The 21457-nt window shown below is 48.2% G+C and overlaps 1 protein-coding gene across 2 annotated transcripts in view; it reads left to right on the top strand.

Moving 5' to 3' along the window:
* The window catches only part of LOC129385316 (uncharacterized), a 65138-nt gene extending 49643 nt beyond the window's left edge, over positions 1–15495 (top strand). For both annotated transcript variants that reach the window (XM_072289129.1, XM_072289130.1), the window contains 2 exons: positions 5115–5386; positions 15316–15495. In XM_072289129.1, the coding sequence (XP_072145230.1) occupies positions 5115–5386; positions 15316–15390 (347 nt within the window). In that variant the 3' untranslated portion in view covers positions 15391–15495. The remainder of the gene's footprint in view (positions 1–5114; positions 5387–15315) is intronic.
* The last annotated feature ends 5962 nt before the right edge of the window (positions 15496–21457 follow it).

The following is a 21457-nucleotide window of genomic DNA, read 5'->3' on the forward strand; positions in this document are numbered from 1 at the left end:
CGCTTGCAATTCAGTGATAACAACGAAGAGACTTAGCATCCCGTCGTTCTCCCTCGCAATCACCCCCTCGCGTGACTGCTCATACGGAAGGAACACTTGAGAATGCTGCACACGGGCGTACGCGAGACTCTAGCACAGCTGCGAGAATCGTGTTGAATTATCAGAGGACGTCAGGCCGTAAAGAAAGTTATAAAGCAGTGCCTCGTCTGTCAGAAAGTTGCCCTCCAGCTACGCAACCAGTAGCACCACTTCCAGCTGACAGAATATCAAAAGGAAACACGTTCGGCATCGTGGGCATCGATTTTGCAGGGCCCTTCATCGTCAACAGTCACGCGACAACAAAAGATGCTACATCGCTATTTTGACCTGTGCTGTGACACTAGCCGTCCACCTTGAGCTCGTCAGCGACCTGTCGGCTACAGCCTTCCTCTTGGCCTTTAAACGCTTTGTGGCACGCCGTGGAACCTCCTCGACGGTGTATACGGACAACGCGCTCACATTCAAACATGCAGCCTGGGATCTAAAGGCCATGTTCGCGATCTTGCAACTCGAGGAATTGCAGTCATACTTCACCGGAAACCAGATTCGATGGAAGTTTATTGTTGAAAGGGCAGCTTAGTGGGGCGGATTCTTGAAGTAGATGGTGCGATCTGTGAAAATAGCGTTGCGAAAGGTGTTAGGTCGGAGCAGCTTGAGTTTCGAACAACTGACCACTGTTCTTTATGAGATGGAGACGGTGATCAACTCACGCCCTTTGACTTTCATATATGATGATGCTCAACAGCCAGAGCCACTGTCACCGGCGCACCTTCTTGTCGGAAGAAAGTTGACAACCCTTCCTCAACATCTGCTGCCGGACGAAATTCCTGGCGGTGGAATGCATCTCTCACGTCGCTGGAAGTACGGGACTGTCGTGGTCGATGGTTTCTGGCGACGGTGGCGGAAAGAGTACTTATTGGATCTTAGATCGACACATATGTGCCGACCAACGACATCGAGCTTTGCTGCTCCTGAGGGAACACCGCTTGAAACGCCACATGTGCAAGACCGCCAGAATTAAGGAAACATTTAAGGATAGAGACGGCAGGGCGTGGTCCCGCAAATTGTTATTAAGTGAAGGAACAGAGGTGAACTGACCGATACAGCTGCTGTATCCCTTAGAGATTGGGGAGCAATGAGCTCGATAATAGTTTGCTTATCCTGGGGAGATCGTTGTATATCCCCCATTCTTGAGCCAAAGAATCCCCGCACTGGGGGCCGCCGATGATGTGGCGAGGAGGACTGCCCCACCTGAAGCGGCACTATTGAGGTCACTGTGGCAGAAGCGCTGGACACTTGACATCCCTCAAACTGCGTGCAAATTATTGGCGGGCGCTTTCTTCGAACAGCAACCGACGGTGCGATGGCGTCTTTCAAGTTTGGAGTGGGTTGCTTGCACGTGCGGGGTGCAAGAAAGCCTATTCGGCACAGTGTATGGCGACCTTCCCTTTCTCTCCACTCTCTCCCCTTTCCCGTACCTTCTAGTAAAAAATAAACGAGTCTTCTTGATGCACGCTAAGAGAACGGATGTCTGTCGTTTTTCCATCAGGTAAAAGTTCTTCGTCTTTTATTCGACCACAGAAGGCACCGTATGTTCGCGCTAAACTCTTGAAGTGACATTTTCTTTTTTTTTTAGGCAAATGGGACGGCGAAGATTCTGGGAAGGTCGAGGCTAGGAGGTGCACAGCGGTCTAGTGGTGCACGGCATCTTTGCATTGAGAGGCGAGTGGAAGCAGTCGGCGTACTTTGTCCCCATCGCAGATCTCTCTCAAGAAAGGGTCTGCTCAGCGATACCATGCACAGCAGACGCCGGAGTAGGCCTCCCTAAATTTCCCACGCACTGGTGTCTGATGCGCAGCGGCAGACGTACGGCCCACTTACTTTCCCCTGCTAGGCTCCCTATTGGCAGCGAGGGGTTACGGAGTCGCCATCTGTCGGAAGCGCCTCCCTTGCGTAGTACGAGGGATCACCACGCGGCAGCCCTCCACGCGGCAGCCCTCCTGGACATTTATGTGGGTACTCTCAAAACGAGGGAAGTTTTTGACTGTCGATATAATATTCTTGGGCAAACTGAAAGCACATAATCGTTTACAGATGCTATCTCTTTACCGAATACGTATACAGTGAACGCCACTGCGCGCGGTCACCACGATGGAGTCTGCCGAACCGGCTTCTTGCGTGACAGGTTGGCAAACACTGAGAGTGAACTATGTGAAATACGTTCTTATAGTGGGCTGTCTGTATAACCAAATGAGGCATAACAGAATGGAGCCTCAATCCAGCGAATATCGCACGGTTTCGCAGCGACCGACTGCACGTCTGCATGCATGTCCGCGCATGTTTTGCTTTCGCTGTGAGCGCGTTTTCGCACCATGCCGTGAGCTTTAGGCCGCAGCATATGAGCATTTGACAGTACACTAGCAGCCATTGTTGCGTGGACGCTATCAGAACTGTTGAAAAATAATTCCGTTATAGAGACTTCGACGCCTAGCTACGGCTACTATGATGTGCCATCGCGACGATTCAATCTTTTTTTTTTTTTTGTCTTTTAAGTTCTTGGACATTTGAATACTATTTCTCAAGTTGCGTCGCCCTGTATGTTTATCGGTCTTCTCAGCGTCCGATTTCCCTCTGCTTGTTTTTCGTAATCCATGTGCATTAATTCATAACACAAACATGACCATATGCCGTGCCTTTCTTTAATGTGCGTCTTACCGCTCCCTTTCCGTTCCAGTTAACTTGCCAGTATCTATAATATCAACAAGTTCATAGACCAAACCGTCATGACATTAGCCGGGCAGCGGTCGTGGGCGAGCGTCTCAGTGCGCGTTTTCTGCTACTCACCGAACATCGCGCAGTCCCGGCGCCGTAGCAGAAATGTTCCTCGCGTCTGTGCCTGCTGCATACATGAGTTTTAGCCGATGGCTGTCTGCCGGTTATAAGTTTCGCCAGCCAAGCTTCACGCAGCTCCTTGCGCTGCAGCTACGTGTGAATAAGGCTGACACCGGGCTCCGTTGCGTACGTCCGGCACTGCGGCACCGAGCAGTAGTCTAATGCTGCACGCCTCCAAAGGCAGCCACTACCTATTATAGTACTTTCATATGTTGTCAAGCAGACACCCAAAGCGATAAAGCCTCGCCACTTAATCGAAACCGCGGCGCAAGTCGGACTTTAAACATTCGTTTTCAGCTCGCTTCCGAAGCAGCCGACGCGGCCGCTGTGTCCACGTGATCCCTCATGCCACGTCACGCCGACGGTGGCGCTAACTTTTCCAGTGGTGGAGCTCGCCCCCAATTGCGCGCGGATTGTGCCGCACGATCGTCGGTTCCGCTTGTGCCCGGTCGCGATATACGCAGTTGGCGGTAGAGTCACTGGGAAAAATTTTTTTCCAGTGACTCTAAGTTGGCGGCGACGGGCAGCGCCACCGCTATCCCTCCCCCCTCCCCCCCCCCCCTCCGGCCTTTCGCAGGAAGGAACTGCGCGTTGGCTCTCCGCTTTCCTCTCTCCTGCGCTCAAGGTAGAGCCACTGTTGTCGGCTCCCCTCGCGTCGTTTCATTCGAACTGCGACGGTGTTGTCGGCCTCGGAGTCTACACGGAGCGATGGCGACAGTGACGGCAAAAGTACGCCTAGATTATCCATATAATTGCTATCTCAACCAAAAGGGCGAAGGTCACTGCTGCCTTGTCCATTTTACGGGGGTTCTGTCTCCGCCGTGTACCAAACGGAAGCATGCTGACGGCGATGTGACAAGTTGTGGTGAATCCCTAACATGCAATAAACTTTGCATTCGGCGACAGGGTGTTGCCGCGGCGCTTTTATTTGCGTCATGGTTCTTTTTAGTAGTGTGAGTCAGGCGCCTCGTAGATGTGGAGCGCTGCCTATGGGGAACAGGGCGCTGAGGTGGTCGTCACGGTGTTGTCCTTCAAGCGTCACGGTGAGATAAATCAGTCAGCTAGCGTTGTACAGGGTGCGTAGCAGGAGACGAGTACTGCGAGCCCCTGGAACTACGATCTATCAGACAAGTACAGGCAGGCAGAGGGATCCCTTCGCGCGTGGTAATGGCCTTCCGCAGGTTGTCGTAGATGCCAGCGCGCAGTGGAATATTGGATCACCAAGAGCAGGCCACCTGGAAGGTCAGGTGTTGCGTGAAGACAGTGCAGATACTGATTGCCTACGTTGCTCAGGTAAAAGTGACTATCTCCTGAAAGGACTACATGACATGGTTGGTCCTATAAAAGTTCTGCAGGCACGCAACCGCAAGATCGACGAACGCAACGCTTCGAAAGGTTAACGGCTTGCTGCCTTTTATCGAGAGAACTCATATGCTGGTGACGTCGAGTTGGACGGAGTATTTATTTAATGACTGCGGAAGCTATGGCTCTGTTTAAGAGTATAAATCGTTTAAAGAATGTGGAAACTATCTTTGGTGAGTTTGTGAGCTCGCAAAGTGACAAGTATGTAGTTATAAAATTTTTGATTCAAGTTTAATATGTTTAGAAAGCTTCCACACGTCTAACTGCGTGAACGCAACAAAACAGCAGATTCTATATTTCAGTATATGTCTGTTTGCTGATTTTGAGCAAGAAAACGCTATTATTTGACAAGTCGTTCTGTGCGATATATACAAATTGTCTCGAACGTACGCGTGCATTGTGGATAAGTCGCTAAATAGACGACAGCGAATACTGATATCGCCTGCGACTGTAGATGGACAGTTAGAACGTTTTCAGTAGTTACCAGCGGTGTTTGTCATTCTTCAGTGAAATCTTGGCTCGAATAAAATTAGGAATGTTTCTTATCTTTATGTTAATGCTGTTAGCAATGCCAGCGCAATAAGTTACAAAATGTTCCGCCTATTCATCTCCGAACCTGATAATGCACGTTCGGATGCAATGACTTTGTGTCAGGAAAGTGTGTGCTCAAAAACTAGATTTTATTGTTTGAAGTAACTCGTAGTTAACGTTTATTATTTGAAAAAGTGCTTCAGGGCGAGACCGGGTAGCCAGTGACGCTTTCGAAAGAGTAAGTCTAGATTTGAGACAACACATTAAATTTACTGTTGCTCCTGCCGCAGCGGACAACCTGACGGAGGTGTTTGTAGTGACGTCCCGGCTACAAGGCTCAGTGGTGGGCTCTGCGGCCACCCTGATGGGGTGGCTTACGAGCCCCATACCACATCAGACTGAAGCGTACCGTCATTGGGGCCTAGCGTTCCGACATGGGCCGGAGACACCAGGACAATTACTACAGGTGGTTGATGCCGGCCCGCATCCGGCCTCTGGCCGGATTGTGGCGAGCACTACTTCCCAAACAATGGAAGAATTGAGAGCCACCTGCACGAGCATGGTGAGATATGCTTGAGCTATAGACGATACACACGTTAAGATGCATTTCATTTCATTCCATTTTCTTTCCGTGAAGACCCCCCGAGGGCTTATTACATATGGGGTGCATTCAGCTAAAAAAACATTAATAATGCCACATGTGTTTATATACAAAATACGTTATTGAAATTTTCAACGAATTATGATGCAGAGGTGATCTCTATGACATGTTGGGCATGGCCGTTCCAATCTTTAGCTGCACGTGGGAACAAGGAAGCTGAAAAAGTAACAATTCGAGCACGCAGACGAAAAACTTGACAGTTCTGGTTGGTGCGGTCTGAAGTGTACGATACTGGCATGGTGTAAGGTGCATGATTAAGTGATAAGCAATAGAACTTGTGACAAAGTAATAAGGTAGTTATGCGACGGCAAACTGAGAGAGGCGTTAAGGCAGATTTAGTTTACAGCGCTGAAACACTGACGTCATACGAATAAGAAGAATGTATGAAGCTTGTAGCACGATTTTTGTCTGCTTCTAGGTCGTTTATGAGGCTAACAAGATGCTGGTTCTATATGGCGAGTGCATTTTCTAGTTTAGGTTGAACGAGTGCCTTGTAAGCAAGCAAGTGTAAGGGATTTGGGGCGAGGCGAAGATGAGTTTACGAAATGGCAGTGTATTGCTAGCTGATGATATCACGTTGTTTATGTGTTAATTCTGCGTTATATCATTTAATACTTTTATGCCTAACAATTTGAAAGACGATACGGATTGTACGATCCCGTTTGCGATATTGTATAGAAAGGCGTGAAACTTCTGTCGACGGGTTATGCAAGAAACTTGAACTTGCTAGGATTAAGCATCTTGAGTCAGTCTTCTCACCATTGTTGGATGTGGGTAATATCCGGTTGGAGGGCTTCTTGATCCGCAGTGTTTATTACTCGGCAGTATATAACGCAGTCGTCAGCAAACATTCTGATTTGGCAAGATGCATGAAATGGGAGATCGTTAATAAATATAGGAAACAAAAGTGGGACGAGAGCGGATCGTTGTGGGACGCCTGATGTCAAAGGAAGAGGATTGGAGGACTGGTTATTTATGATGACTAATTGAGAGCGGCTTCTTAAGAAGGCTTTGATTCACTGTAGTACGTTAGAGTATAGGTTTAACCGAGAGGGTTGTTTATTGAACGTTGATGTGGAACTTCATCAAATGCCTTATCGTAGTCCAGCAAAATAGCGTCAAGGTGAACGTTAGTGTCAAAGTCAGCAAGCAAACAATTGAGAAATGTGGCTAGTTGTGTTTCGCATGAATACCTCTTGCGGAACCCGTGTTGGGGCGGATGGAAGAAATTTTTAGGGTTTAAGAAGTCCATAGTGTGAGAGTATATAACATGTTCCATAACATTGAAAGGGACCCTAGTTAGAGATATGGTACGGTAGATAACAGTGTTAATTTTTGTCACCTGAGTTGTAAAGCTCAACGACCTTCCCCGTTTGCCAGTCTTTAGGAATGAGGCGCCTGTGGTAAGTTACTGTAAAAAGAACAATTTAAAGTACAGTGCGGCATTAGGGACGAGATGCCTCTTGAAAAAAAGGTGACGTTAAATAATTGTACAAAAATAGGCCTGTTAGCTTACTCCCAGTTTTATATAAATATTTGCCAAAATAATATCCAATAGAACAAGGGCAACACGGGACTTAAGTCAACCAAGGGAACCGGCTGGCTTCAGGAAGGCATACTCTACAATTCATCCATGTAATTAATCAGGTTATCGAGGAATCCGCAGAGAATAATAAGCCTCTCTATATGGCTATCATAGATTACGAAAAGGTATTTGATTCAGTAGAGATACCAAGAGTCATAGCGGCATTACGTATTCAAGGAGTACAGAACGCCTACCTAAATACCTTGGAAAATATATACTGTGTTTCTACAGCTACCTTAATTCTACACAAGATATGTAAGAAGATACCTATAAAAAAAAGGGGTCAGATAGGGAGACACAATCTCTCCAGTGCTAATCACTGCGTGCTTGGAAGAAATATTCAGGCTATTAAACTGGGAAGGCTTTGGAGTAAAGATCGACGGCGAATATCGCAGCAACCTTCGGTTTGCCGATGACATAGTTCTATTTAGCGACAATGCAGACAAGTTACAGCAAATGATTGAGGGCATTAAAGGGACACTAAAGGGTACGATAAAGTGATAAAGCAATGCTCTAGAACGTCGAAGGCGTCAATATAATCACGAACAGAGCTTTAGTAACCAAGAAATTGAGGTAAATGCATGACACGATGTGAGATCCCCCAGCGACATTCCGGTACTAGCCCGATGATGAAGGCACTACTCATCATAATTTATGTCACTAGTACCCAACTACTCGTATTAAAAAGATAATTTCATTAGGTTATAAGAGGGAAGAACATGCTACTTCGATTCTAAGAAAAAATAACATTTTGACGTTAACCTTCAATAGTATTGGTAGGTCGAAAGGTTTTGTTTTCGCTAGACTCTGCGCTGCGCGCGCTTTGGTGTTTCAGTTGTTTCGTTATCGCGTCGTGCTGCGCTGGTTCTGCTGGCTCGAGAAACTTGCATTTGGAACAAACAGCGAGAATGCCACGTCCATGTGATGTCGTGGGATGCGGGAACGGTCCGCGTAACTTGGCCAAGGGGAGTTGCAGCGGCGAATCCAACGTTACTTATCACTGTGTGCCAACGAGTGAACCTCTCTCATCAAAGTGGTGAAGTGCCGTACCTCTGCCGCAGCACGTTGGCGAAGAGCTGAAAAATCGTGTTGCGTGCGCGCTGCACTTTCGTCCAGAGGATTACGAGTTCAACGCCGACTTACTGAAGTCGTGTGGAGTGCCTTTCAAAGCAATGCTTTCCCGTAGCGCTGTTCCGTGGGTCTTGTCTGCATTCTCCGAAGCGCTAGAACAACTACAGGTCGAAGACAGGGCGGTGAGTGCGGCATTTGCTTTTCACGAAGCAAAACTTACAAATGTGCGAATATGTACAGCCATGACATACAGTTGCCCCCATAGTAGTGCGCAACGATGCCGGCAGCGCAAGCCCTCAGCAGCAGGTCACGTTCATCAGTGCTTAATTCGCTGAAGTCGAGCCCAGCATCGCGAGCCAATGTGTCGTTGTCAGGGTCGTTCATTGCAACGAGCGTCAAAGTTGGCGTCATAAAATAAACAACCAGCTTATAAACGCGCGCTTTCCCTTCCGCTAGCCACCATAGTTCTGTTTTGACGCTGCTGTCGGCGCAGTCTTGGCTCTGTTTCTGGCCGCGCATTTGCGTTTTGCGAAGAAAAGCCGTAGCGCCGTTTGCGAGCACCGTTCTACTCACCGACGGCCCAACGTCACTATGAGACTATCACGTTACCACTCCTTGATCGAAGGGTGGACGACTTGAACTGCGCTAGAGGTACGCGGACGCTTCCGAACGCATTTTCTATTCAAGTAAGTCTCTTCTTCGCATGAAACAAGCGTTAAGACGTTTCTGGGATGGTATTTCAACAGTGCACGTTGACTTAAATTTAACCTTTAGTGTCCCTTTAACAGAGAAGGTGTAAGAGTGGGATTGATGATTAATATGCAGAAGACAACGATAATGATAAATAGCGTAGCAATGGAACAAGAGTTCAGGATCGCTAATCGGCCTCTAGAGCCTGGGAGGCATGCGTTTACCTAGGTCAATTAATCACAGGGAACCTTGATCATGAGAAGGAAATCCACAGAATAAAAATAGGATCTATCGCATATGGCCGACATTGCCAGCACCTGACTGGAAGCTTACCATTATGATTGAAAAGGAATGTGTACAATCCGCACATTTTACCCGTGCTGACATATGAAGCAGGTACTTGGAGACTGAAAAAGAAGTTTGAGAACAAGTTGAGGACCGTGCAAAGAGCGATGGAACGAAGATTGCTAAGGCAAAAAAACGTTAAGAAACAGAAAGAGGGCGGTTGGGATGCTCAGGTTCAGTTTAGGTAACCGTTCTCGGTTTGATAACCGTTTGACCATTTGGGTTACAGAATGGATACCAAGAGAAGGGAAAGGCAATCGAGGACGACAGAAGACTAGGTGGAGCGATGAAATTTGGAAATTCGCGGGCGTTAGTTGGAATTGATTGGCGCAGGACAGGGGTAGTTGGAGATCGCAGGGAGAGGCCTTCGTCCTGCAGTCGACATAAAACAGGCTGCTGTTGATGTTTATGATCATTCATCGGTGACGTATTATTAGTAGGTGGTATCCATTAAGGCGCGTTGCTTCTGTGAGAACTGTAGAAAATGCGATATTGATCCTGTCAGCGCATTTACTGTCGGAGACTGGGTGATCCGATGCGTTAGCCAAAGCGGTTGAGGATGTTGGTGCAAGCTTGATGATGCGCCAAGATATCTTGGCGTTATCGCATAACATGCGCCCCAGTTCGCTATTAGATTCTTTGCATCGGTGATCGTACTCAAGTATTCTTTCTTGGCTAAGTAGTATTCGTCCTTCGGCTCGAAGTTTCCTTTTAGTGTAGCAGCGTAATAAAACCACTTCTCTTTATTGTCGAGCTTTTTTTTTTTTATCTCTTCGAAAACCAAGAAATAGAACGATTTTCAGGAAATGTTATTCTGGGGATAAATCTTTGTGGAAGGTCCTGTATTTTATTCCTAAATATCAAGCAATTGTCGCTAATCGATCTCTGGTTAAAACTGCCTTCGAAGAGTGGGAGAAAAGTTTCTCAGTTTGTCATTAATGGCGTCGTCATTACCTTTGTCGCGCAAAGTAATTGTTTTCTTTCGTATTTCATTCCGGTTCGCCTGGAAGGGATAGTCTGCTTGAATAAGTTTGCGGTCACCAATGGGCTCTAATTGGGTAAACGATGATAAAATGTCGCAATGCGTGTTCAGTATCAAGTCTAAAATGTTGCCGGAGTCGTCTACGATGCGTGTTGGGCTGGTTACTAGTTCATTAAGGTTAGATATCAGACAAAAATCGAAAAACTCTCTTCATTCTACGCTTATTTGTTGTGAGTGACAATTATGCCAGTCTATTCCTGCGTAGTTGAACTCACTGAATAGAGCAATATCTGCATTCGGAAATGATGTGGTAAGTAGGTATAGCATGTTGGCAAGCCCATGGGAAAAATTTAGGGATAGTTTGCAAAGGACTATGGCATAAGCTGATTAGAAAGGAGTGTGGTGAAGTAATGCACAGAAGCCACATTAGCTCCAAGTAGTATGTGATGCTTATTGTTGAATATGATAATCCTGGGCCAGCAGCCATCAAGACGCCGCCCCCTCATTAACATGTGTGATTGGTTCGATAACTGGAAAAAAAATTGGCAAACCGGCAACAATTTCAGCTTCAGCTATATCGTTGGTAGACCACTTTCGGGTTTGTATCAGCATATTGCTTCTAGATGACAACGGGACTATGCTAGACAGAAGTTCTCGTTTGGTGATAGAATTGCGAATATTAGTAAATGTTACATGAAAACGAAAGAGGGCTGCTTGCTGACGTAAAGGGACGGGTATTGGCTAATTAAGGGGAAGACGATCGCTGTGATATTTCTTTAACTGTCTGCGATGAGTCATCGCACACAAAGCGTTTTTTGCCGATGTGTAGTGTCTTGTAGTGAAGTGAAAGCTTAAGACCTTTGTATTTGGCGAATGCTACAAGATGACTGCGCGCGGATTTGACAACAGGAGAGAAGTCTTCACCGACGCTATAAGATGTATTTGTTAGTTTCGGGGCATCAAAAAATATACTGCCTTTAGTTTTATGGAACCTGAATCTAGCCATTCTTTGGCGGCGACGGTTATCAGAATGGTGTCCGAGACAATGTGCGCGTTCGATTTCTTTAGGGTCGGTAATTACATTATGGTGATCCCGGCAGAGACAATGATTATATCTTCAGCTTCGGTACTTGTTTCAGTCTTATTAGTGTTTTCAAGACCATAAAATAACAGATTATTACGTTGCGATCGATTTTCGGCGTCATCTAAGCATATTACAACTGCAGAGACTAAGCAGGCTGTCGAAGTGGCGTTAGTTTAGATGGAATCAAGGTCTGATGTAAGCTATATAAGGGTTTGGCAGTGATTCTCGAGTTCGGTCGTTCTCTCGTTCAGATCGGAAATGGTTTTCTCTGTCGTTAGAAGCTGGCTTTTTAGTTCGCCAACCTCGGTGATGAGCCGAGGTATAGCCAGCGGAAATTTTCTTCAGTTCGGCGAGAACGACGTTAGAATGGGGACCGGCGTTAATTCGATGTCACCGGATAACAACAGTAGAAAGGAGCAGATGGAGTGAACACAATCAGTGGCGATAGCACGCAGACACTGTGGGCTTGGTAACTGCACTAAGAAGTAATCAATAGTTTTCTTTGAAGAGAGGCTATGCTGCTTACCAACCTGCACTGTCAGGAAGAGGGGATTCGTGTTCTTTCCTGTAGCACAGCCACCATGTCCACGACGTGTCGTTGACGGTTGCTGTGGTCTTATACTTGATGAATATGGTGATGTCGACTGATGGGGCGATCCATGTAGCAGCGATGGTTTGATAGATCCGTGCGGGCATGTCACGGGCAGCGGTGATGCTGGTCTTGACGTAGGCAGCCCCAACTTCATCGCAGCTGTGATTAATCGAAGGGAGTGATGATGGACCCGACGGCGCAGTCGTCAGGCTGGGCAGGAATGCACCCTGTAGGGGCGTCTGCACAAGCAGGCGTTTGGTGTATTGCGACACCACGTACCCGAGCACACGAGGGTTGGAGCCTCCCGCGTGTAGCCGTGCGCGGCTTAGCCGGGTTCGAGGAAAGGGGGATCCTGGGGGTTGAGCCGATGCCGGGTTTTCGGACCTTTAAGGCCCCTCGGTGGAGGCAATACACCTCTTTGGCCTCTGCTTCACGTAGACGGCACCCCCGTACTGACCCACCGGGGGAAATCGGTAGTTGCCTTTTCTTGTCTCTCTCTCCCTCCAGCCTTCGTCTTTCTCTTACTTTTCATCTTTCCTGTCTTCTCCTAGCTTCAGTTTACTTCCAATTTTTCCAGGCAGCAAGGGTTAACCTTGTGTGAATAGCCAACCTAGGTTATTTAATATTCAGTTATAGTAATTACACACAAATGGCGTTTGCAGGACCAGATTTACAGTTCCTGTAGCGTCCCCTTGTAGGGCTCCACGGTGGGTGGCTGGCGTTATTGCCGAAAATTAAATGATTCGATGGCAAGCTCCTTCCCGCCCCTCCAAGATCACCCTCAGAAAAGAGGGCGCACCGAAGATGTATCTCAGTTTTTTGGACGACAAAGACCCAACTTCCCAAGATTTCACGTGATTCATTCGGAAAAGTCAGATAAACAAGTACGCACAATCTCCCCATTTCTAGGTTCGAAGTCTTTAACTGATGCTCTTGGCCAGGTTGCAAGGCATCAAGGATGGCAAGTGGAGATCTCCTTTGGGAGCTCCGTGATGTGAAAGAATACGAAAAGTTACCCAATCTAGTGTCTTTTGGGGACTTTCATGTGACAATGACTCCGCACCGCACTATGAACACTACACGCGGCGTTGGCCCAGATGATGACTTGCTTCAGCTGACAGAGGCAGAGCTCCTAGAGGCCTTGAATGAGCAAAATGTTGTTAATGTGAAAAGAATAAAAACTTCACTTTACTGCTCCGCATTCGCACGGGCTCTGCTCGCACCGCTGCGTGGATGTATAAAACTGGCCTGGCGTTGTCTCCATTATGTTCAACGTGTGGTGTGTGCGGTGACATAGAATTAACATTACCTTATGTGCTGTATTCTGTATAACGCGGAAAGGAGTGTTATTCGGGTCCCTCAAGAAGACAGGAATTCTTCACAGTTCTCTTCAGGACATTGTTTTCCCCCGCCACAACCAGTTAGATAGGAAGGAGGTCTCTCGCGTTCTTTTAAATTACCTGCAGGACGCGGATTTGGCCTCCACATCGTGACCTTAGGAGTGACTATGTGTAGTTGTGTGCTCTGGGTCTGATTTATATGATTTATGTATTTTAGGGGAACAGGGTAGGCAAATTTTCCGAAAAAAATTTTTTGTTTTTGTGTAATTTAAAATCTCTATTTTCTTAACATGGCCCAGTGTTTCATTAGAGCGTACGCGAAATATTTATCTGAAAATCAACATTTTTCGAAACCTAGGCAGCATCCAGCCGCGCCCCCTTTGACACATGCTCGGGATCTTTGCCTCTCCTAAACTGAAAAAAAAATTTTTTTTCGCCGCCTATTTTTTGTGACGTTTAGCGGAATGGCTGTGACTCATCCGGTAACAGTGAAAACCTAGCTAGCATATTTCACCTAGCCATACGAATGCTAAGACTCAGCTGGATTACTCTCAATGCGCGGCGTTTTGCTCGTGTTTTGGCGTGTTTTCGCGGACAATTGAATTTATTTATACTTTGGTGCGGGTTATTTAGCGGTAATGCAATGACGAAGCCAAAGACGTGCTTTAAAAAACGTCTCTTCCACGGAAACCGGCATAAGTCGACCTCCAATGACGCCGATTCTCCGCAACACAATCCAGGAGTGGGCGCCGCAGCCACCACGTGAGCGTCTGCACCGAAGCTTTCGCGCTCGGCGGAACGCTCAAAGCAGAACGCCGGTGTTTCAGCAGCTCTCAAAGCCTGAGCTTCTGCAGAAATGTCACCATGAAAAAACTCGGAATGCGAATGAGGCGTTCAACAAGGTTGTATGGGAGCACGCTCCGAAGAATGTCTTTCTTGGCCTCAAGAGGCTGAAAATAGCGACAATGGATGCTGTGCTAACTTTTAATGACCGCAGCATTGCTCGAGCCGACATTTTGAGGTCATTCGGAGTTTCTCCAGGACGGTTCACAGTCCAGTGGTTGCGCGAAGTTGACCGGCGGCGAGTGTACTTTGCAGAGAGGGCTACACGACTGGTAACTAAGGAGGTCCGGAAAACAAGGCAGCTAGCACAGAAAAGTGTTGGCGATGGAGGGGACTACCAGGCTGGTGGCTATTGAAAAAATGCGCCAGAATTTGTTTCTATAGTTCTATATTGCAATAAAGCTATTTCTTCCACTTCAAAGCCAATTATTTCAAAACACCAAATTTTGCAGCATTTGACCCTTTTTTTCAGAAACTACAAGCGCTAGGGCGATAACATTTTCCAGGTATTGAGCAAACATTACAGAAAGTCTACTGAACCAGGATTATAAATATTCTTGAAGGGGATTTTTGTTTACAGGCTGTTTACTGCAGATTTTGGCTCTATAAATTTGGTGGGTCCAGTAAAAAAATGAAAAAAAATATAATCTTTAAAAAGAAATAACCCTGGTTCAGTTACACTACCTAACATTACTGATTACAATGCCACCAAGAATAATGTTCTAACCCCAGCAGATCACGTGAAAAAGGGTCACGAACATAGCCTAAAATGCATGGCTAGAATAGGACCTACCCTGTCCCCTTAAGTGCCGCTACGGTGGAGCAATTGCCGGCAACAACTGCAAGGCTAATCCCCCCAGTAACCTACAACCACTCAACCCAACTCAACTCACCCGACCGACACCTTTAAAAGGGATGCCGGCTTCATTCACCAGCAGTGGACACGGCAGCACCACCATAACTATGTCACCTGAAGTTCCGCTTCTGTTGCTGGTGTTCTACGGATGCATTTGCCTCGGATCGTTCACGGATGCTTCTTTTCCCTCTTATGGACAACGTCTGATTACTTTGATAAGATATTAAGAAATTTATCATGTATCATATATTTGAATAATTCATCTAATTCCTGACCAGTCCCCGTAGTGGGTAGGAGCCACGTGCTGGAACAACAGGCGTCGAAGTTACCGTTCGCACGCGCAGTTCTCGACACGCGCGGCGCCGAACGCGCCCACAACGCCGTAAAATCAGCCAGGTGTGGAGCACTGCGACCAGCTGCTGCTGCTGCTCCCGTGCCGCAGGAACACTCCAAGGCCGGCACGCGGCAGCATGGAGACCAGCACCTCCGTCTTCTAGGCCAGTCTTCCGGGGCCTAGACGAGCTGTCGACAACCGCCTCCTCCCCCCCGCCCGGCAAAACAGCGCAAGAACCTAGGCCCCGTGGCGCCCCGCCCGCGGCAAAACCATCAGCGCACGACCCGTAACAACATGGCGCACGACCCGTAATATCATGGCGCAGTGCTTTATTGCAATTGCAAGTAAAACGGTAATAGAGACGTTTTCATCCGCCCTTCCCCTGAGCTAGAACTCTTACAATTGCCGGGGCGCATGGTCGACCAGTGTTTGTTGGGTTAAGAGGTCTCTGGAGATGTGACAGATGCACATTAGACTTTGTTGAAGAAAAGTGCGAAGCGAAGTGGTCCCACCTTCACGGTCTGCTCAATTGGCTGTCCTGCGGGGACATGTCAGTGTTAGGCCTTCTGCTGCCCTCATGACCTTTGTGAGCACGGCAAGCTATCACCAGCGTTCCTGCCGTGCAGCTGCGCGCAAATACCAGGCACGAGCCGAAGGGAGAGGAAGTGTCAGGCAAAAAACGAATCCTTTGATTAGGAACTCGCAAATGGCAATGCTTTTCATCTAGTCATATTTCCTGCATCCTCAATAGCTATGCTGCCTATGACCATCAAGCCGCTGTTCGGAAGTGCATGGTAGCTGCCAAGGCGCTGGGTTGGCAATACAACTGCAGGGGACATATTCTGCGACTATCGCTTCGGCGACACCCTTCGCGTGGCGTAGGCCTCAACAAGCGAATCAGCTTATCCGATTATGCTCAACCAGTCAATAAGCGCCCGCCTAACGGCGATGTCATCGCAGAAGTAACACTATAGCCGAAATTGATCGTTGCAGAATACGTCCCCAGTGGTTCCGTGAGCTGCCTCACCGCAACATTTCTCGGCAGCGCATAGTTAAAACTGGGTTCAATAAGGAGCAGCACAGCGCTGTCATCTTTAAGTTCATTTAGTAAGCCATCCTTTATTTAGGACTCCTAATCTATTTAATCGCGATTACCGTTTTGTGGCGCTTGGAGGAATCGTACGCTCCATTGCTGCTGGAGTCTCACTGACCACGCATCGAAAATATTGACCTTTTGATAGGCGCTCATCATTACTGGGAAATCATCGCGGGATCCACTAAGCCTACGTCTCAGCTCCAAATTGATGTCAGTGGAGACTGTATTCTGATGGACAGTCCAGGGCCAGGCCGGCACAATGAAGTCAACAGGAGTCTGCTTCTCGGCTGCTGGCGTGATGCGTATAGAAGGGAGTTAACAAATTGACAAGGAAATGTCAGCCCAGATAAAGTCTTTCTGGGAGCTCGAGCACATCGGTATCGAGGAACATGAGCCAGTTCGTCACCAGGACGCCTTCCTTCAGCACTATAAAGAAACCATTAACATTTAGAATGGCAGCTATAAGTTGTCGTTCCCTTGGAATTCGATGGTTGACGAGCTTTGCGACAACTACGAGTGCGCAGCAAGGCGTCTTAGAGCACATACAATGCGCCTCGTGAAAGGAGATTCGTTTATTGGGGAGTACGACGCCTCCATAAGAGATTACATAGAAAAGGGCTATGCAGAGCCAGCCAGCAAGAATTACGACACGTCGGAAGGTCCGGCGTACTATATGCCACATGAAGCAATTGTTCATCACAAAAGCCAGGCGACGAAACTGAGGGTAGTATTCGATGCATCATTAAGTGCCAAAAATTGCCTCTCACTGAACAATGTTTTGGAAAGTGGCCCTAACCTACACCCAGAGCTCATTGATCTGCTGATCAATTTCCGCACTTACAACATTGCCATCGTTGCGGATATTGAAAAGGCCTTTCTCCAAATCTCCCTATCAGAGGGCGATTGGAACGCTGTGTAGTTCCTCTGGTACGCTATGACCCCAAAGAAAGGGGAAGAACTTCCAGCTGTGGTGACCTGTTGGACTACTCGAGTGCCGTTCGGTGTCACGTCGAGCCCATTTCTCCTGTCTGCAACGTTGCAACATCATCTTGAAGGCCTGCCGGAACAGTATGCTGAGACTGCGGTATCCAGCGCAAGCATTTTTACGTGGACGACCTTGTAACTGGGGTTGACAGCCTTGACAAGGGTAAAGTCTTGTGCCAGGAATAAAAATTTATATTGTCTCCAGCAGGGATGCGGCTACACAAGTGGATATTGAACGAACGTGATCTCGTAAACTTCGTGGAGAATGGCAATGTGGAACGAATGAACGCTGATGATGGATATTTTGCAGCTACAAAGGTATTGGGAGTTGGTTGGAATGCTCAGACTGACCACTTAGAATACAACCTAACTTCACTCATCAACCTCCTCTCCGCAAGCGCAGACAACAAGATTTGTGCTGCAGGCCTCGGCAAGAGTTTTCGACCCTTTTGGACTTATTGCTCCCACAACATTATGCGTAAAGTTAATGTCCCAGAAGTTGTGAGAGTTGGAAATTGGTTGGGACGATCCTTTGCCTGAAACATTGCAGCCTGAGTGCGACTGCTGGTGTAAGGAGCTTTCATGCATTGGAGTATCCGTTCCAAGACAGATAGCGGCAGGCCTAAGAAGTGATGATACGGAGAAAGTGGCACACATTTTCTGTGACGCAAGCCCGAAGGCCTCTGGTGTTGTCGCATATATCGTGACCAAGTCTCCGTTCGGACTAATAAATGTAAGCTTGGTCATGGCCAAATCAAGACTGACCCCTTTGATATGCCTCTCGCAACCACGATTGGAGCTGATGGGAGCCCTTGTTGGCGCGCCGCTATGCCATTACGTAACCAAGACGTTGGATCTGAAGAACGTTGCTACTACCCTCTGAACTGACTCTTCCGTAGCTATGTACTGGATCAAGGGAAACGCTGCCAGATGGAAGCCTTTTGTAGCAAATCGAGTCTCAGGATTACAAGCTCTCACAGATCTCAAGGATTGCAAACACTGCCTAAGTTCAGACAGCCCCGCTGACCTAATCACCCGAGGCATTCTCCCATCAGCCCTGCGGGAAAGCAAGTTGTGTTGGAGAGGACCCCGTTGGCTTCAGGAGGATGACACGCATTGGTCAACAATAAGGAGCCGAGCTCGAACGTTGGGGAGTGCCAAATGAAAGAGCGAAAGGTGACGGTGATGCCCATAGTATCCTCGTCATCCATGGCAATTTTCAATGTCTAGAATTATAGTTCATTCAGCAGAGTCGTGCGAGTAACCGCGTAGGTCCGCCACTTTGTCGACAACTGCCACAACAAAGAAGGAAAGACAATCGTCCCATTAGGAGCTGAAGAAGTGATCCGCGTCGAAAGATACTGGTTGGCTAAAACTTTAAGAGATGCGTCCAGCGATTACCTTTCAAACCTGAATAATCGAAGACCTCTGTACAAGAGTTCCTTTGTTTTACCTTTTAACCCGTACTTCGACAAAGAGAGCCTCATGCCAGTTGGTGCACGCTTGCAATTCAGTGATAACAACGAAGAGACTTAGCATCCCGTCGTTCTCCCTCGCAATCACCCCCTCGCGTGACTGCTCATACGGAAGGAACACTTGAGAATGCTGCACACGGGCGTACGCGAGACTCTAGCACAGCTGCGAGAATCGTGTTGAATTATCAGAGGACGTCAGGCCGTAAAGAAAGTTATAAAGCAGTGCCTCGTCTGTCAGAAAGTTGCCCTCCAGCTACGCAACCAGTAGCACCACTTCCAGCTGACAGAATATCAAAAAGAAACACGTTCGGCATCGTGGGCATCGATTTTGCAGGGCCCTTCATCGTCAACAGTCACGCGACAACAAAAGATGCTACATCGCTATTTTGACCTGTGCTGTGACACGTGCCGTCCACCTTGAGCTCGTCAGCGACCTGTCGGCTACAGCCTTCCTCTTGGCCATTAAATGCTTGTGGCACATCGTGGAAGCTGCTCGACGATGTATTCGGACAACGCGCTCACATTCAAACACGCAGCCTGGGATCTATGGCCATATTCGCGCTTTTGCAACTCGAGGAATTGCAGTCATACTTCGCCGGAAACCAGATCAGATGGAAGTTTATTGTTGAACGGGCAGCTTAGTGGGGCGGATTCTGGGAGCAGATGGTGCGATCTGTGAAAATAGCATTGCGAAAGGTATTAGGTCGGAGCAGCTTGAGTTTCGAAAAACTGACCACCGTTCTTTATGAGATGGAAGCGGTGATCAACTCACGCCCTTTGACTTTCATATATGATGATGCTCAAGAGCCAGAGCCACTGTCACCGGCGCACCTTCTTGTTGGAAGAAAGTTGACAACCCTTCCTCAACATCTGCTGCCGGACGAAATTCCTGGCGGTGGAATGCATCTCTCACGACGCTGGAAGTACCAGACTGTCGTGGTCGATGGTTTCTGGAGACGGTGGCGGAAAGAGTACTTATTGGAGCTTAGATCGACACATATGCACCGACCAACGACATCGAGCTTTGCTGCTTCTGAGGGAAGACCGCTTGAAACGCCACATGTGCAAGACCGCCAGAATTAAGGAAACATTTAAGGATAGAGACGGCAGGGTGTGGTCCCGCAAATTGTTATTAAGTGAGGGAACAGAGGTGAACCGACCGATACAGCTGCTGTATCCCTTAAGAGATTGGGGAGCAATGAGCTCGATAATAGTTTGCTCATCCGGGGGAGACGCCAAAGAATCCCCGCACTGGGGGCCGCCGACGATGTGGCGAGGAGGACTGCCCCACCTAAAACGGCACTGTTGAGGTCACTGTGGCAGAAGCGCTGGACACTTGACACCCCTCAAACTGCGTACAAATTATTGGCGGGCGTTTTCTACGAACAGCAACCGACGGTGCGATGACGTCTTTCAAGTTTGGAGTGGGCTGCTTGCACGTGCGGAGTGCAAGAAAGCCTATTTGGCACAGTGTATGGCGACTTTTCCTTTCTCTCTCTTCTCTCTTATTTCCCGTACCTTCTAGTCAAAAATAAACGAGTCTTCTTGATGCACTCTAAGAGAACGGACGTCTGTCGTTTTTCCATCAGGTAAATGTTCTTCGTCTTTTATTCGACCACAGAAGGCCCCGTATGTTCTCGCTAAACTGTTGAAGTCACATTTTCTTTTTTTGATGCAAATGGGTTGGCGAAGATTCTGGGAAGGTCGAGGCTAGAAAGTGCACAGCGGTCTAGTGGTGCACGGCATCTTTGCATTAAGAGGCGAGTGGAAGCAGCCGGCGTACTCTGTCCCCATCGCAGATCTCTCTCAAGAAAGGGTCTGCTCAGCGATACCATGCACAGCAGACACTCCGGACTAGGCTTCCCTAAATTTCCCACGCACTGGTGTTTGATGCGCAGCGGCAGACGGCCCACTTTCTTTCCCCTGCTAGCCTCCCTACTGCGCGCGGATTGTGCCGCACGATCGTCAGTTCCGCTTGTGCACGGTCGCGATATACGCAGTTGGCGGTAGAGTCACTAGAAATAATTTTTTTCCAATGACTAAGTTGGCGGCGACGCGCTGCGCTACCGCTAACCCTCCCACCTTCCCCCCCCCCCCCCCGCCTCCCCGGCCTTTCGCAGGACGGAACACTGCGCGTTGGCTCTCCGCTTTTCTCTCTCCTGCGCTCAAGGTAGAGCCACTATTGACGGCTCCCCTCGCGTCATTTCATTCGAACGGCGACGGTGTTATCGGCCTCGGAGTTTACACGGAGCGATGGCGACAGCGACGGGAAAAGTACGCCTAGATTATCCATATAATTGCTATCTCAACCGAAAGGGCGAAGATCACTGCTGCCTTGTCCATTTTACGGGGGTTCTGTCTCCGCCGTGTACCAAACGGAAGCATGCTGACGGTGATGTGACAAGTTGTGGTGAATCCCTAACATGCAATAAACTTTGCATTCGGCGACAGGGTGTTGCCGCGGCGCTTTTATTTGCGTCATGGTTCTTTGTAGTAGTGTGAGTCAGGCGCCTCGTAGCTGTGGAGCGCTGCCTATGGGGAACAGGGCGCTGAGGTGGTCGTCACGGTGTTGTCCTTCAAGCGTCACGGTGAGATAAATCAGTCAGCTAGCGTTGTACAGGGTGCGTAGCAGGAGACGAGTACTGCGAGCCCCTGGAACTACGATCTATCAGGCAAGTAAGGGCAGGCAGAGGGA

The sequence above is a fragment of the Dermacentor andersoni genome, chromosome 7, assembly GCF_023375885.2.
Source record: "Dermacentor andersoni chromosome 7, qqDerAnde1_hic_scaffold, whole genome shotgun sequence".
Taxonomy (NCBI): Eukaryota; Metazoa; Arthropoda; class Arachnida; order Ixodida; family Ixodidae; genus Dermacentor; species Dermacentor andersoni.